At 40.7% G+C, this 15,921-nt stretch overlaps 2 protein-coding genes across 4 annotated transcripts in view; one reads left to right on the forward strand and one right to left on the reverse strand.

Moving 5' to 3' along the window:
* The first annotated feature begins 457 nt into the window (after nucleotides 1-457).
* On the forward strand, nucleotides 458-11,486 carry LOC121736260 (solute carrier organic anion transporter family member 2A1-like). The gene is made up of 12 exons (XM_042127344.1): nucleotides 458-743; nucleotides 2,333-2,491; nucleotides 3,288-3,458; nucleotides 4,021-4,236; nucleotides 5,253-5,441; nucleotides 6,168-6,289; nucleotides 7,349-7,444; nucleotides 8,898-9,088; nucleotides 9,544-9,657; nucleotides 10,020-10,147; nucleotides 10,354-10,494; nucleotides 11,329-11,486. Exons 1-12 carry the CDS (start codon nucleotides 731-733, stop codon nucleotides 11,484-11,486), a joined length of 1,698 nt encoding a protein of 565 aa, XP_041983278.1. The 5' UTR covers nucleotides 458-730.
* Nucleotides 11,487-12,933: 1,447 nt separating this feature from the next.
* LOC121736129 (UTP--glucose-1-phosphate uridylyltransferase) overlaps nucleotides 12,934-15,921 on the reverse strand; it is a 33,609-nt gene continuing 30,621 nt past the window's right edge. For all 3 annotated transcript variants that reach the window (XM_042127187.1, XM_042127189.1, XM_042127190.1), the window contains one exon: nucleotides 12,934-13,660. In XM_042127187.1, coding sequence (XP_041983121.1) covers nucleotides 13,553-13,660 — 108 coding nt within the window. In that variant the 3' untranslated portion in view covers nucleotides 12,934-13,552. The remainder of the gene's footprint in view (nucleotides 13,661-15,921) is intronic.

Below are 15,921 nucleotides of genomic sequence, written 5' to 3' on the forward strand. Positions count from 1 at the left end.
CCAAATCAAATCAAATTCTTTATTATACTCATACAATAAAACACAATAGCACAAATTAGATAGTGTACATCACGTCGTCTAATTAAATCCCATGCTAAGTTGAACTTGTGTTATGGCAATCAGACAACGGATGCACACCGAGTCTTTTGGTTGTAACTTAAGGTGGCCATACACGGGACAATTATTATCGTAACGATTTATCTCCTCGATGTTAAAATCGAACGACATATTGTACGTGTGTAGCAATATCGCAAACGATTTTACGTTCAAAAGATCGATTAGACGATTTTCTTGACGATCGATCGAAACGACAGATTGTCCCGTGTATCCAGGGCACTTTGTCGTTTCGATCTTTATAAATATTCAAATCGTTGCCATGGTTCGGTAATCAAGGAAATATTTCGATAAAAGATAAAATACTTATGTCGTTTGGAAAACATACGTCGATTTGCTGATATGTCATATCAGTGTGAAAACAGAGATCGCGACTGAAATACGTGGTCATGTTATGAAAAATAACAAAACAAACCTCATTTTTTGGAAGTCGGTTAAATATGTTAATTATAAATTAATAATATAATCGTTCTCAATCACGTCCATCAGATGTTTTGTTTACTCGTTTAGTCCTTGTTTACTTGTAACAAGTTTGAAAAAATTGTGTTAAAAGTGTTTTAACTGTATCATGGAGAATTATTGTGTGTGATCTGTGTCCGAAAATCTAAAAGAGAAAATGGTGAAAATGTGTGAGTACTTATAGATAATATCAGAATTTAAAATTCATTAGGGTTTTTTTTAATGAAATAAGGGGGCAAACGAGCAAACGGGTCACCTGATGGAAAGCAACTTCCGTCGCCCATGGACACTCGCAGCATCAGAAGAGCTGCAGGTTCGTAGCCGGCCTTTTAAGAGGGAATAGGATAAAAGGGGAGGGTAGGGATGGGAAGGGAATAGGGGATGGGAAGGGAATAGGGGATGGTAGGGAAGGGAATAGGGTAGGGGATTGGGCCTCCGGTTGAGCCGGCCCATTCGTGCCGAAGCATGGCTCTCCCACGTATAAAGGGTTCTGAATTCTTATAAATTCTGAGCATCAGCATCAATATTTTGAAATAGGATCACCGCAATGTTTTCAGTTGGTCGGATTATATTTACCGTATATGCTTGTAGCGCCCTCTGCTCCGACATATTTTGCGTAATATTCTCTGTTAGATTTAATAAATTATTAAATAATCGTCTTGATATCTCAGTTAACACATTCAAATTATAATTACCTAAGTAGGTATATTATCTAGATTTTTGTTGTAAAATTGCTTAGCAGAGTTGAAGTTTGTTGCAAAGTTATTTAGCTAACTTTTAACTATTAGTGCATAAGTACTTTCTTCTGAAATAAATATTTAGTAAAAAAAAAACTAAAAAACACGTTTTATTTTTAACTTTCAAATATTTTAACAAATTATTGCTATGTCGTTGGCTCTTAAACGAGACTTTGCATACAATACGAAGGTTATACAAAGTTTCGAATTTATTAGACAACTGGAGATAAGTAAAAATCATGCTCAAATATTCCGTTACATACACACACCCCAAGTTATTAAAAGCGTGTTAAAAATACATCTAATGTCGCTGACAAAGCTAAGTACTTTAAGGTTGGGTTGCACCAGAGCTCAGAGGCGTGGTTAAAGTTAAAGTTATTTTTATAGTTAAATATGGCGTCGTTTAGCTTTAACTTTAACCGGAGAAATTCACGTATGAGCGGAGGTAAGGTGGCCATATTTAACTTTAACCAAAGATTTGACATTGACATTTTGCATTGTAGTTAAAGTTAAAGTTAAAGTGACAGTTAAAGTTAAAGTTAGTTGGTGCAACCCAGTCTAAGGTTGGGTTTCACCAACTTACTTTAACTATAACTGTAACTTTAACTATAACCATAGAATAGATAATAGTACATGTACTATAACTTTAACTTTAACTACAATGCAAAATGTCAAATCTTTGGTTAAAGTTAAAAATGGACGCCATCAAGATGCCATATTTAACCATAACCATAGAGCTCGACAAGACTTTAAATGCACGTGGCGAAAAAAGGAACTAACGCTGTCATCATACAAAAACTCCATTTTTGACAGTTTTCCTTTACCAGCAGCGCCCCCGTCCACGTTCTTATAAAGCCTTGTCGGACCAGCAACGTCTTCTGTCAAATTCTGTGGTCAAAGTTAAGGTTAAAGTTAAATTTGCCTTAACTATAACCATAACTTTGACCATAACTGTAACTTTAACCACGCCTCTCGTGCAACCCAACCTATGACTTCGGTGACCAAGTTCTGGTCTGCTCCAGTGGTGAAAGGCTGGCACCTCCTCCGCCGGTACATCCTGACGGTGGAGCGGTTCGACCTGTTCCTGCAGGGCGCGCTGCTGGTGACCGTGTTCCTGGAGACCAATGTCCAGCTGCTGCTGCGACGGACCGCTGGACATTATTTGCCCAGCGTGGACGAGGGTACGACTTAAGGCCTTATTCCACTTTTCCTAATTTGGACTTCTCAATTGATTCAGAAAGAAAATTCAAAATTTAGTGAAGTGAAATCCTCACCGCCGTTTTTCCATACAAACGTTGTCCCATGTTTCCTCCCTGGATAATGCCGGTAGAGTTATGATTTTTTTCCTGAATATCTATGGCCACTATTAGCATGTCCCTATGTTTTCTTTTTTTTCCATAATTTTATTATTAAAAAAGATAAGAACGTCCAAAAACCCAAAAAATGGCCACATTTTCCTCTGTGTTCAAACACCCAGAAAACAAAACTGGCTAGAATATACAAAAAAAATTAAAACATAGGAACACAGCTCAATCCTTGCTTTAATTCTTTGTGAAAAAAACACTTAAATCGGTTAAGTTTTGAAGAAGAAATCAGCGGACAACGAATCGATGATTTTCTGTTCTTTTATTAGAACTTTTGTCGTGTTGTCTCTATCGCGCTCTGTGGTGGGAGACTTGAGATTGATAAGACAGCAATACATTTTAAAATACCTATTTTCAATTTCTCTAGCCCTTGGTGTATCCTCTTAAGTACCTATACTTATTATATATTATAATATACTTACTTATGTTAATATGACGTATGTTAGACATCAAAGAATAATATTATATTTTATGGGCCTACGTAGCCTGATATAAATAAAAAAATAAAAAAATACGGGGTTAACTTTAACCCAGATCTGCGCAAGTGGGCCTTAGTGTACTTAATCGTTGGGATCCTAATTAGGTTGTCTCCTCTCCTCATTATTGTCTTCAGACTGGTTGTCCATCGGTGCTGGTGGTGCGGAATTCCTCTTCGGCGCGTTCGTGTCGTGGTGGGGTCGCGGGAAGCGGCAGCTGGCGCTGGCGGGCTGGCTCGGCCTCACCGCTGCGGCGGGGCTGGTGGTGCTCGCCTTCCCCTTCCCTGACGCTGAGGTGCCGAGGGTTGGTGAGTGGAATATATTATTATAAAGATTGAACGAGAGCCTTATTATACTTTTTTTTTTATGAAATAAGGGGGCAAACGAGCAAACGGGTCACCTGATGGTAAGCAACTACCGTCGCCCATGGACACTCGCAACATCAGAAGAGCTGCAGGTGCGTTGCCGGCCTTTCAAGAGGGAATACGCTCTCTTCCTGAAGGTTTGCAGGTCGTATAGGTCCGGAAATACTGCTGGTGACGGTTCGTTCCAGAGTTTTACAGTGCGCGGCAGAAAGTTACGCGAAAAACGCACGGTGGAAGACTGCCACTCATCAAGGTGATGAGGATGGTATGTTTTTCGTGTGGGACAATTTGCAGGTGGTATGATTCCGAACAATTCCTCAGAGCACTCCCCGTGATACAACCGATATCCCCGCCGGGGGGCAGGGGGTTGGGCCTCCGGTAAACTCACCCATTCGTGCCGAAGCATGGCTCTCCCACGGCATTGGTTGGATCGGTTTAGTGCGTGATCGCTCTCTGTCTGATAAACCCTTTTAAACATGGTTTTCCTCACTATACCATATTTCAGAGCTATGCGGCGGTGATCCGATCACGGCATATAACACAGCTATTCCGAAATCAGAAGTATCAGGACCGCTGGCTGATCACGACCCCCTGGCTACCGGCCGCACCGTCGCCCTAGCCGCCACGACCGTGCTCTGCGCGCTGACCAAGATCAGCGTTTGGGCTCACGGGTTCACGTATTTGGATGATCACCAGCCGGAGAATGGACCGTATTTCTATGGTAAGGTTTTACCGTTTAAGGGCTTAAGGGGCGATTAGAGTATTTCACCAGTAACGTATCAGTAAATGTATTATAACTTATAAGTAATATTAACTATTATCAACGAAAGAATATATTCAGAGTCAACGAATTGCAGCTTTCTAATAATGTCCTAGTCTCAGTGTGCTCACTCCTTTAAGAAGTGAGCACACTGAGACGGGCTGTGCCGGGGCTCAGCGTGCCGGGGCGCATCGCACAAATCCGCCTCCATACAATTTGTATGAAGGCGGATGCGCGTATCGCAAACTGTGCCGGGGCAAGCCGCGGCTCAAAATCCGTCAATGCGTTGCGCGCCGACCCGCCCCGGCACGCGCCGACAAAGTGAGTGCGAACCTTAAAGGGCGACATGAAGCAACCGCAGACGACGTGTCGCAGCGACACTACTGGTTTGTATGTATTTCTGTGAAATACCCATAAAGATAGCGAGACAAAGCTTACTTAACTATTCTTTATTCATAGAAATATTACATAGAAACCAGTAGGTAGTGTCGCGCCAACACGTCGTCTGCTGCAAATTCATGTAGCCGGCTTCCAACCTATACCATAATCATAATCACAGAATACATATTAATTTAACCATAATATTCCTAGACAAAATCACTGAGTAGCTCAGAGACGGATAATAATTATTTATCTGTACTTAAATTAATTAAGATTTTGACCATATTAAGCTTCATTATCTCTGAGTGCAGCAGTTAGCTCAATTAATTATTAGTCACATAATTTTCATTCGCCTGGAAAATCTATAAATCTTTACTATTTACCATCGAGGAAATTGATTCCTAGGCAGTTGACAGACCAACGCGATGTCATTAGGTTGGATCATGTCAATTTAATGTTAATTGTGATTTGTCGGCTGGGTTTGACGTAACGCGACCAAACTACGTAGGTCCCCCATCTGCCTAGGAATCAACTTCTCTGATAGTACATACATCGTCATTACGTTGCATATTTATTGATTTTACCTTTTCCTCCAGGTATACTCATCTCCATCCGCCTATCCCTGGGCCTCAGCGGTCGGAACTGGCTGCGGGCGGCGTCGCTCAGTTCCACCTGGTGGGAGCCGCAGCTGTCTCTAGCAGCTCTGACTCTCATGTTCTCCATCCTCTTCACACTGTTTCCGAGAAAACAGCCGGGAGCTGAGATTGAGGAACCTGAACTGGATTGTGAGTATATTATGATAACTATTATGATGCGTTTCAGACTGTTGTTTGGAGGCTTGGAGTGGCCAGTGGGTTTGATTCGCGCGTTGAAAGTTTTCAAGTATCAACAATCTTCACAATGATCGCACGTCGGATAGGCGTGAAGGACCGTAAAATTTGAAAATTCACGGTCCATTACCTGAGTAGTAAATGTCATGGTGCATGCGATGCGTCTCTCGCTAGTCGTGAGTCGTGAAACTCTTTTGACTTTTCTGACTTACCTTGCCTTGAATTAATGAATGAATGAATATACTTAAAAACTACACACACTTAAAAAAAACACAATAAAATTACGAGAGTGCACAAAGGCGGCCTTGCTTCACTGGATGTGAGTACTAAATTGAATGGATAAAGGGCCTATTTTAGAGCAACTAAATTAAATGGACTCATAATAGTGTTACACCCTATATTATTACGTTAGGGTAACTAGAATGAGTGTTCATAAATAAAATCCTTTTGCTTACTGGATAACGTTTATTACGCAAGCGACCACTCTGGTTGCTGCACCAAGAACACTCTAATGTTTAGTTCACATGTTTGTTCACCACATGCATCGAACATCGATATAATATAACGACACATGATCACATCGATATACAATATATTGTGTCCCCACAATAGTATGTCTAATGTAACGGAGAATCTAGCACATCTGTCTGAGCTGCCACTACCACACTACTACTGTCGCAGGTATCCTGAACCCCCTGGGCCGGTTACTCCGCAATCGTGCGATGATGCTGCAGGCACTCTCCATGTCGCTGCTACTCGCCGCCGTCTTCGGTTACGTCAAGTACGATAATGAGCTGGTGCAGGTGAGAGACTTTTGAAGCTGAATAATTATTATTTATTTTACTTATATACTTTTTGTATACACAATGTTGGTAGGTACTATCAGAGAAGTTGATTCCTATGCAAATCGGGGACCTAAGTAGTTTGGTTGCGTTACGTCAAACCCAGCTGACAGATCACAATTAACATTGAATTGACACATTCGACCAAATAACGTTGGTCTGCCAATTGCATAGGAATCAACTTCCTCGATGGTACATAGGCGGACTTTAATGCCAAATGGCGTTATTTACCAGTCAACCTCTAGGTGTTCAGAAGCAAAATTGTGTAGGTAGGTGCCATTTATTTGCCAATAGTGTCAATAGAATTAAACAATCCCTTGGAACAAACTGGTTTGTAATTGAGCGAGTAAGTATAAAGTACTCGACAGCCAAAACCTTGATGGAGTCTTCATTCCTCAAACACATTTCATCAGTTACTATGTGCTGGTTGTTGCAAACCGTACTTAAAATTCATTACTTCTTAATATAATAATAATAATAATAATAATAATAATAATAATAATAATAATAATAAATTGTTTATTTGTACACACAAAAGAAAAGACAAAAACACATAAAAGAGAAAAAAAAAAACAAAAGAAATAACAACAACAAAAAAGGTATAAAAAATATACTTATATTACAAAACTTGTGCAAAAAGGCGGTCTTACTGCTTTAAGCAGTTTCTTCCAGACAACCGAAAATAAAATATATTAAAAATATAATGACATATAAATATTAAATATACATATTATTTTACATACATTATTAATAAGTAATAATAATTTTTATTATTCGTAGGTATAATACTGTAATGTGTAATAAAGTTACTTATCATTTAGCGATCATAGGGAACGATCTAATTGATCATCCTCTGTATCAGCGGTGACACGGGATCGAAAAAGGAAGAATCTGGGGGAGGCTTTTGCCCAGCAGTAGGACAGCATAGGCTAATATAAAAAATATTTAGGCTGCAGCAGTAGCCACCTTGTCATTGATATGTCTAGTGACTGGACGTAAAGGAATTCTATGTGTTTCCAGTCGAAGTTCAACGTGGAGTCGGAGCGTTGGGACCCGCGCACCGCCCGCACCGCGCACGACATCTTCCGCTCGCTCGTCATCATCTTCCTCGTCTCGGTATGTACAACGTCCCGCTCCAAGTTCTAAAAATACCGGGCGCCTGATAATATAGTAGTAATGGCTTCTCCGAAATATCTTTGAGTCGTCGATCCCACTATCCCTTAAGTCTAGTGTTTTTAATCAATGCGTTCTACCGGTAATGACATACTGAGCTGAAACGTGGACACTCACCGGAGGACTAGTTCACAAGTTTAAGCCTTAAGGTTGCTCAGCGTGCTATGGAAAGAGCTATATGTTGGGAGTATCTCTGGTAGACAAAATTCCTAATATAATCATTCGCCAGAGAACTAAAGTCACCGACATTGCTCATAGAATTAGCACGCTGAAGCGGAAGTGGGCTGGTCATGTCTGCAGACGGGAAGACGGTAGATGGAGCAGACAAGTGTTAGAGTGGAGACCACGCTTAGGCAAACGTAGTGTAGGACGTCCCGCAGCACGGTGGACCGACGATTTGAAGAAAGTGGCTGGCAGCGGATGGATGAGGGCTGCCCAAGATCGGGATGGTTGGCGCTCATTGGGGGAGGCCTACGTTCAGCAGTGGACGGCAATTGGCTGATGATGATGAATGGCTTCCTGATTTAGTCGAAACTCGAAGCTACAAATAACGAGGGAGTTGGCAACCTCGCTATGAGTAGGTACTAATTTTTAGCGTATACCTACCGTGGAATAGCGACTCGCTCCACTTTACTATTACTTACATATGTACCATTAAATGAATTGATTAATATTAGGCAGTTGATGGACCTCCGTCATTTGGTCAGTTTATGTCAATTTACGGCCATTCCCAATATTTGATCTATCTCTGATTTTGCCCTACTAGAGATAGGAATAACTCACATTAGACATTAGAGACATATATTTTATGTCAATTGTGAGCTATTCCTATCTCTAGTAGGGCAAAACCAGAGATAGATCAAATATTGGGAACGGCCGTTAGAGTAACTCGTGATCTGTGGGCTGGGTTTGACAACTATGTAGGTCCGCCACAAAGAGGTAAATAATAATGAATACATCGGATAGTCCGCCATCAGCTGCCTAGATTAATCACTATAACATCTTGCTCCAAGTTCCAAAAATACTGTAGGACGTCTCAGAATATTAGTAGTAATAGCGCCAGATATTATGTTTGAAGTAATTGACGCATGAGTACATAATAGGACGTATGTGCTCCATGTCCACTAGAGCCACAAAGAGATCTTCCAACTGAACGAGTATGGTCGCCGGGTAGAACGACAACTTGGACTTTACAATTTATTAGTACTAAATCAGCATTAATACTGCTCAAACCCGTTAACGGTCGCATTTAGTGACATTAAATTTTAATAATAAGTATAGTGAGTGTGGCAAAGCGCGCGTGGAGCTTGTGCCAAAATCTCCGTGAATTCGTCGTAAGAGATTAAAGTTGCCAACTAAAACTAAATAAATTTGATCTACTGGTCTACTACTGCAGGTGTTCCGAATGCGGTTCTCGGGGCGGCGTCGCGACGGCGTCAAGACGGCGGTTGCGGCGCGCGTCGGCGGCGTCGCTGCGGCCGGCGCGGCGGTGCTGTTCGCGGCGCTCGCGGCGATGACGTGCCGCGCCGCCACAGTTGCCGGCGCCGACGACGTGTACACGCAGCCGGAGTGTAGCAGCAGCTGCGGGTAGGCTATAGGGTGAAATACAGTTCCGCAAAGCGGCACCGCGGCGCCAAAACCGGCAAAATGATTTCAGTCAAAAGAAAAAAATCACTGATTGCCTGATGCCACAACGACGTTAACGCCTCTAGTCTACCGACGCTGCGAACTGCGATATACCTGCGAAACCAATGCGAAACAGGAATAGAGCGAGATGCAGTATAACGCATTGTCGTGTGGCGGATGAGACAGTAAATTGCCGCTGTTTCGCAGTTCGCAGCGTTGGTGGACTAGAGGCGTAAGTTGAATAAATAATAAATTATTTGAATTTGAATTAGAAAAAAAAAGAATTTGAATTGGAATTAGAAAAAAAGTGTTTAATTTGGCACTTAGGGTTTGATCATAGAAGTAAAAATTCCTACGGGGTTATGACCAAATTCAAAGCTCTCTAATCCACCCATACAATAGGTATGTCTGCGCAGGTGTCAATCGGAGCTGTACGGGTTCAGCCCGGTATGCGCCGTAGATAGTGCTACTACATACTACTCGCCCTGCCACGCCGGTTGCCACGAGTATGAGGACCTTAACGGCTACCTGTAAGTTACCACAACATGACACCTACTTGGTTCATTATGAACAGCTTGTGATATAAAGTGCGACAAGGCTTTAAATGAACGTGGGCGCTGCTGGTAAAGGAGAATTGTCAAAAATTGGGTTTTTGTATGAAGGCAGCGTTAGTTCCATTTTTCGCCACGTTCATATAAATGATACTGATCGCACATTTGTCTGCATCGTACCGCACCGCATAGTACACGAAATGCGAGGTGTCACATCATTTCATACAACGAATTCTTATATTGTTTTTTCTTATAAGTACAACAAATTCTTATTTTGTTTATCACAACTTTCCATATTACAATTATTTTTCCATTCTAATTTTTTTTTTTCACTTGTCCAGTATATTTGGCAACTGCACCTGTGGTACCGGCAGCCTGCGCGCAGTCCGCGGCGGCTGCGGCGTCGACGACTGCTGGACGATCTACTCCGTCTACCTCGTGCTGTACACCGTAGTGCTCGCCGTCACCGGTAACTACAACTACACAAGTATAATACTGCTGCAGCTGATTTATATTGCGAAGTCAGTGACTTCAACATTGTAGACACATTTTGTACAGTTTTTAAAAATGTATTGTCTTAACTTCGTTACTGCGAAACGTATAACATATTTAAATAAAACTTAAAATATTTTTGCCTGTAAGTACATATTAAAGGAATTTCGACAATAATTCCAGGCGCAGCACTACTGATGCAGGGTATGGGCGTCGCGCGCGCGACAAGTCGCCGCGACAAGCCACTGGCGTTCGGCGCGACGTTCGCGCTCGCCGGCCTGCTCGCCAACGTGCTAGGATACGCGCTCTATGTGCTTATTGGCCGTAAGTATTATAGTAGTCGCGCGTAAATAAACAGAGTGTAAAAGTGAGATAATACTTTGGAGTGTGTATGTGTCACCGATAGAGTTCACTGTGAAAGTAGCAGCGCTGAAGAAGCATTTTTTTGTGATTTGTATGGGCAAGCGCCTCTACGTTATGAACTTGGCCATACCAAAGTAAAAAAAGTTACTGTTTCAGCGCTGGTCTTTCACTCCTTTCACTCCGTCCACTCTTTCATGACATGACTGTATCTCTGAAACTTACTTTCTTGGCTGTTTACTCATTCGGAGCCACTCTTAATATTGATATCTAGTACTTCAACAAATTCTACATATCACTAAATATGTGGCTTGGCTGTTTCGTTAGTTACTTCACCTCCGCGACGGTAGCGAAACGGTGAAGCCATACATTCACTGATATTATATTATAGAATATTTTGTTGAAGTTAAGTAAGGGTGGGTAGAGTTAGGCCGCGTAGATTCAGAAGCTTGGCGGCTCTACATGAGATATCTTATTCACAGGGCAAACCATATTATGTGGTCGTCCAATATTTTACATAAATGTTTTTGGGGGGATTATTGTTCAGCAAACTAGCTAAAAGCCGAGCTTTGTGAGGGCTCGCGTCGTCACACCTTGGCTGATGATAACACATCTACATATGAAAAACCTTGACTAACTGACGATAACACATCTACATATAAATAAAAATACTATGTTAAAGCACAAATAAATAGGCGTGATAGTTTTTCCGTAAAGTGTACCACAAAATGTAAATGTTGTGGGATATACTAGGGCTCGCTTCGCTCACCCTGAGAATATAAATTATCCTCCCCACAGATGTAACGTGCATGTACTACTCGGGCGGGGCGTGCGCGCTGCAGGGCGGGGGCGGGGCGGCGGTGGGCGGGGCCAGCGCGGCGCTCGCGGCGCTGTCCGCCGCCGCCAGCGTGCTCGCCGGCCGCGCCGCTAGTACAGTCGATATACCCACTCGGTGACGTAAAAGTGCCTCTTCATGATCATGCTGGCCTACTATAGATTGTCAAATGAAGAGTAGACGCCGAACACAAATTTTACATTTCATAAAATATTGAAAAACTTTAATTAACCAGATATGAAATGAGCCAGAATGATAATATTTGAAGTGTACAAACGTTGTGAGTGGAAATACGAGGCGAAAAAATCACCATTCGATACTGATTACGATTAGAAAATTTAGTTCAGCGTCTACTCCTTCTTGACAGACTGTATTTAATTATTTTAAAAATACATCTGTTTCATACTTTGACAAGTATAATACTATAATTATTGTAAATACTCGTATGTAGATCTTAAGACAGCAGTTTTTTCAAGGATTGTAAGTTTAACTTAGCATGGGATTAGACGATGATTTATGACCATGATTGCGAAGCTGTCTATAACCTAATCATGGACAATCTCATACGAATACCTCTACAGTCTTCACGTTCGTAATCGCTTGTGTTTGTCCATCATTGGGCAAAGTGGAAAGGCACAATATTTACAGGGATAATTTAATTATAAGATAATATTTTGTGAGTTGTCATTAAATGAAAAACTGTTTATATAATTAAATATTTATTTTAACGCTCAGCGTTCTCTATCCCAAAGTACAAAGAGTATAACAAAAAATACAACAACTAAAAAAACTTAAAATTGTAAATATGATTCCACAACGAGGCAAGGAGGTTATAAAAATATATTTTAAATAAATCTTCGATCACAAATATATTACTTTTCAAAACGTATAAAAGAAATAATTTATATATTAGCTCCTTTACTAATAAAAATGGTAAATGTGTGAATCACACATTTACCTACAAAATAATTGTATCACAATGTTTTATTTATCCTCTCCCTAAAGCCAAGACGTTTTCTTTATTGCTTCTTTATAGAATCGCCGATCAAAATGTCTGGAATTGACATTACACGATTCGAACGTCAACTTCACAATATTATCGAACGCGTCTATAAAGAAGCGACAAAGAAAACGTTTTGGCCCTTGTCTCGTGCGTCACAAAATCGCTTCACAGATAAGGAAAAATCTTGTATAAATATATAGTTAATGTGGATCTTTTTATTACTGTGGGGGATATACTCGTAAAATAAAATGTTGAGTTTAACCTAAATTTGGTATAGAAAAGTTTATGTTGTGCTTACACTTATTTTAGTTTAGTACATTCAGCTGAATAATTTTACTAAATAAAATTACATCTAACTAACGTAGCTGAGTGCACTTCGAGAATGGCACTAGTGTGTGATGTAGCGACAAACGACTTAGTGTCTAAACACACCATGCCGAATTTCAGCTGCGGAATTTCCGCATGATTCCGCCTGCAATGTATTTTAAATTACCGATGACACTGGACACACCATGCCGAAATTCCGTCGCGTTATATTGTATGCGTTTGACATTGCTGACGTAATCATGCGGAATTACCGCCGCGGAATTTTGGCATAGTGTGTTTAGACACTTAAGGTCGAGTTTTGCTTGCACATATCGACAAAGGTTTTCCAAAGTACTTAGTCAAGTTGGCTTCGCTAGCTTTGATAGCAAAGTTCGATATCAAAAACGTATTGGATTTGGCTTAACGCATTGCAAACGCACATTTAGCGATGCGTTCTGTCAAAACCTATGCAATATTTTGACATCCAACTTCGCTATCAAAACTAGCGAATGCAATATCACTACTCAAAATAACGGGGCACAGAGTGTTTGTTCCGAAATATAAACCAGTGCTGACCAATGCTCGTGACGTCATAATGTTGATTCCGAAATATACGCCAGTGCATTGACGTATGTGACTTTGCTCGGATGTCATTATTGCAAATACGGCAGTCACTACAGACCTACTAATACGTCACGATTGCCTTACTAGTGACACACCAGTACAATATGGGGTCTGATTCAAGATGTCGTGAACGTTGTACTTAGCATCAGCTCTTAATGTCTTGAAACACTGGGTTACGTTTCAGAACGAACGCAGAATAAATTTTGCCATTTTATATGGACTTTTGTGCCTCCCCGTTTAAAAATGTACGGTGTCTAGTGGTCGAGAATGCGCAGGTTGCCGGAGACGATCTTGTTCTCGAGGCAGGCGCCGGACGGGATGTCGATGCGGTCCCCGTGGTTCGCGATTATTATCACTGTGCCCTGGAACGTAATAATTTGTCGTTTTACTAACCGACTTCTAAAAGAAGGAAGTTATATATATGCACGTGTCTAAGTATTTGAAAACAAAGCCACAACAGGCAACGTGGTATGGTGTTGTTGAACTTTTATTGAATTGACTTTACGTCCTTACTAAATGCGTTAGTACTTAGTGCGTCTGTATGTCTGCGCTCCTCTTCACGCTTAAACGGTGGAACCGATTAGATGAAAGGCCTATGGGGGATTTTGTATGGACCCAGTCCCCACCCTTCAACAGTCATGGGATGCGTCTCGATTTGTTCACTGGGACCCAGAAAAGTCTTAAGTACCAGTGCCAGTTTCAAAATCAATTGGGTTTATTAAAAAAATGCGCGGTTTTTCTCAGAGACTATAGGGCCTACAAAGCTATAATTCAGCATGTGTGCATATTATCTTAATGATGGCGACAAAATGGTTTTAAAAATCTTTTTTTTTTTATGGTACCTCCCCATACACATCAAGCGGGGGTGATTTTTTTTCCGCGTGAATTCTATCGTGTGGGGTGTCGTTGGGTACGTTTTTAAAAAATATTATTCAAAGTATTCAAAGATCATTTTCCGATTTAGGGATCCACTTGTGAAATATGAAGTGGAAAAAATCGTAGAGTTCTGCGGGGCTAAAATGGTCGCTTTGAAGAATCATGATATGAATCATAATATGATTAATTTTTCTAAAATCGCAAAATGCAACTCTGCTTGCAATTTATTTCTGTATTTTTGTACTGATTTGACATTTGTCAGTTAGACAGTTTTGAGAATTCATTTGCTGAATTGATTGAGAGGAATTGCTAAATGTGACCATTTTAGCCCCGCAGTGTCCACTAGCTCAAATTGTTTTAGCTCAGGTTTAGCTGTTTAGCTCAGGTTGCTTCTGGAAATGTGGAAAAATTCGTAGGAGATATTATGCTGACTTTAAAGGAAAACTATCACGGCTAAGAAAACTTCATAAATAAGTAATTGAGTAATAGTCGATCAACTAAAAAAATGTATTCGAAGAAGTAAAAAGAAACTTTTCGTTCAAATTCTTTTGAACGAAACTGAGATGGTATTGTTGGTAGTGAAAAACACGTTACAAATGTACATTCATTGACGATACAAAAATTATCAAAAACTAGCGGTACTACAGAGCCCTATATTGCGCGTGACCCGATACGCACTGTGCTGGTTTTTAATATCATGTACAAACAAATGACGATTTAATTGAAGACAATAATAATAATATGATCTCCATATTTTAACACTATTTATTTGCACATTAAGGAAATGCGTATGTAAAAGAGAAAAAATAAAATAAAAACAATATATTATAAAACCTAAGGCCGCGTCACCATCAAACACGGCGCGGCATCGTCACCGTGCCACGATACGACGCCGCCACCGTGACACGTGACGCGTGTTCCGACTTCCGGTGCAACGAACAGTGCGCCGCCCCGTGGCCCATTGATTGAAATCTGACAATATTTCCACTACGCGACTTTGTTTGATAGGTATTTCACATGCCTCGTTTAAGTTTGGAACGCCATTTTTCGGAAGTTTCACCCTGAATAGGGGCGCGCGGTGCACCGTTCGCGTCACCGGGACACTGTACGGCGTCGCACCGTGTCAGGGTGGCGGCGTCGTGTCATGGCACGATGACGAGGCCACGCCAAGTTTGATGGAATTGCACTGTAACCCCACGTATTTGACAGATCCCAACAAACATTTTAGACGTCGAGTAAACGTTTTTGTAGTAACTTAATGTTATTTAATATAATCGTATAAACATCATAAGGACGTTTACTCGACGGCATTTGGGCCCATTTTATTCAACTTAAGGTGCTAAGAGTTTCGTGTAACAGTCATATAAATACCTATTTAGTCGCATAGTAGTCATATACACGTCGGTGATTTGACTACAATATGTCGTGTAATGATAGCTGTTGCGGCTTGTATTCGACTTCGAGTCGCACAATATGACGTAAAGGTGTGTTAGTGTCATTTAAAGATCATATTGAACAAATTTTTATAAAACACGAATACATATTTAGCAGTGTTTATGACAGCTGAGTTCATTTTGCATTTTATTTGTTATTTGAGGTGATACATTTTATTTCATCGGTGGTAAACCATTGCGCAATCAAGTTTATTGATTAATGCGAGGTAAGTTTTTAACAAATTTTTAATGCGCCTTCAAAATTTTTATGTTTTTACATATTTCTATCAATAATTTATTATGGGACGGCGTTA

Source organism: Aricia agestis, chromosome 18 (assembly GCF_905147365.1).
Source record: "Aricia agestis chromosome 18, ilAriAges1.1, whole genome shotgun sequence".
Lineage (NCBI taxonomy): Eukaryota > Metazoa > Arthropoda > Insecta > Lepidoptera > Lycaenidae > Aricia > Aricia agestis.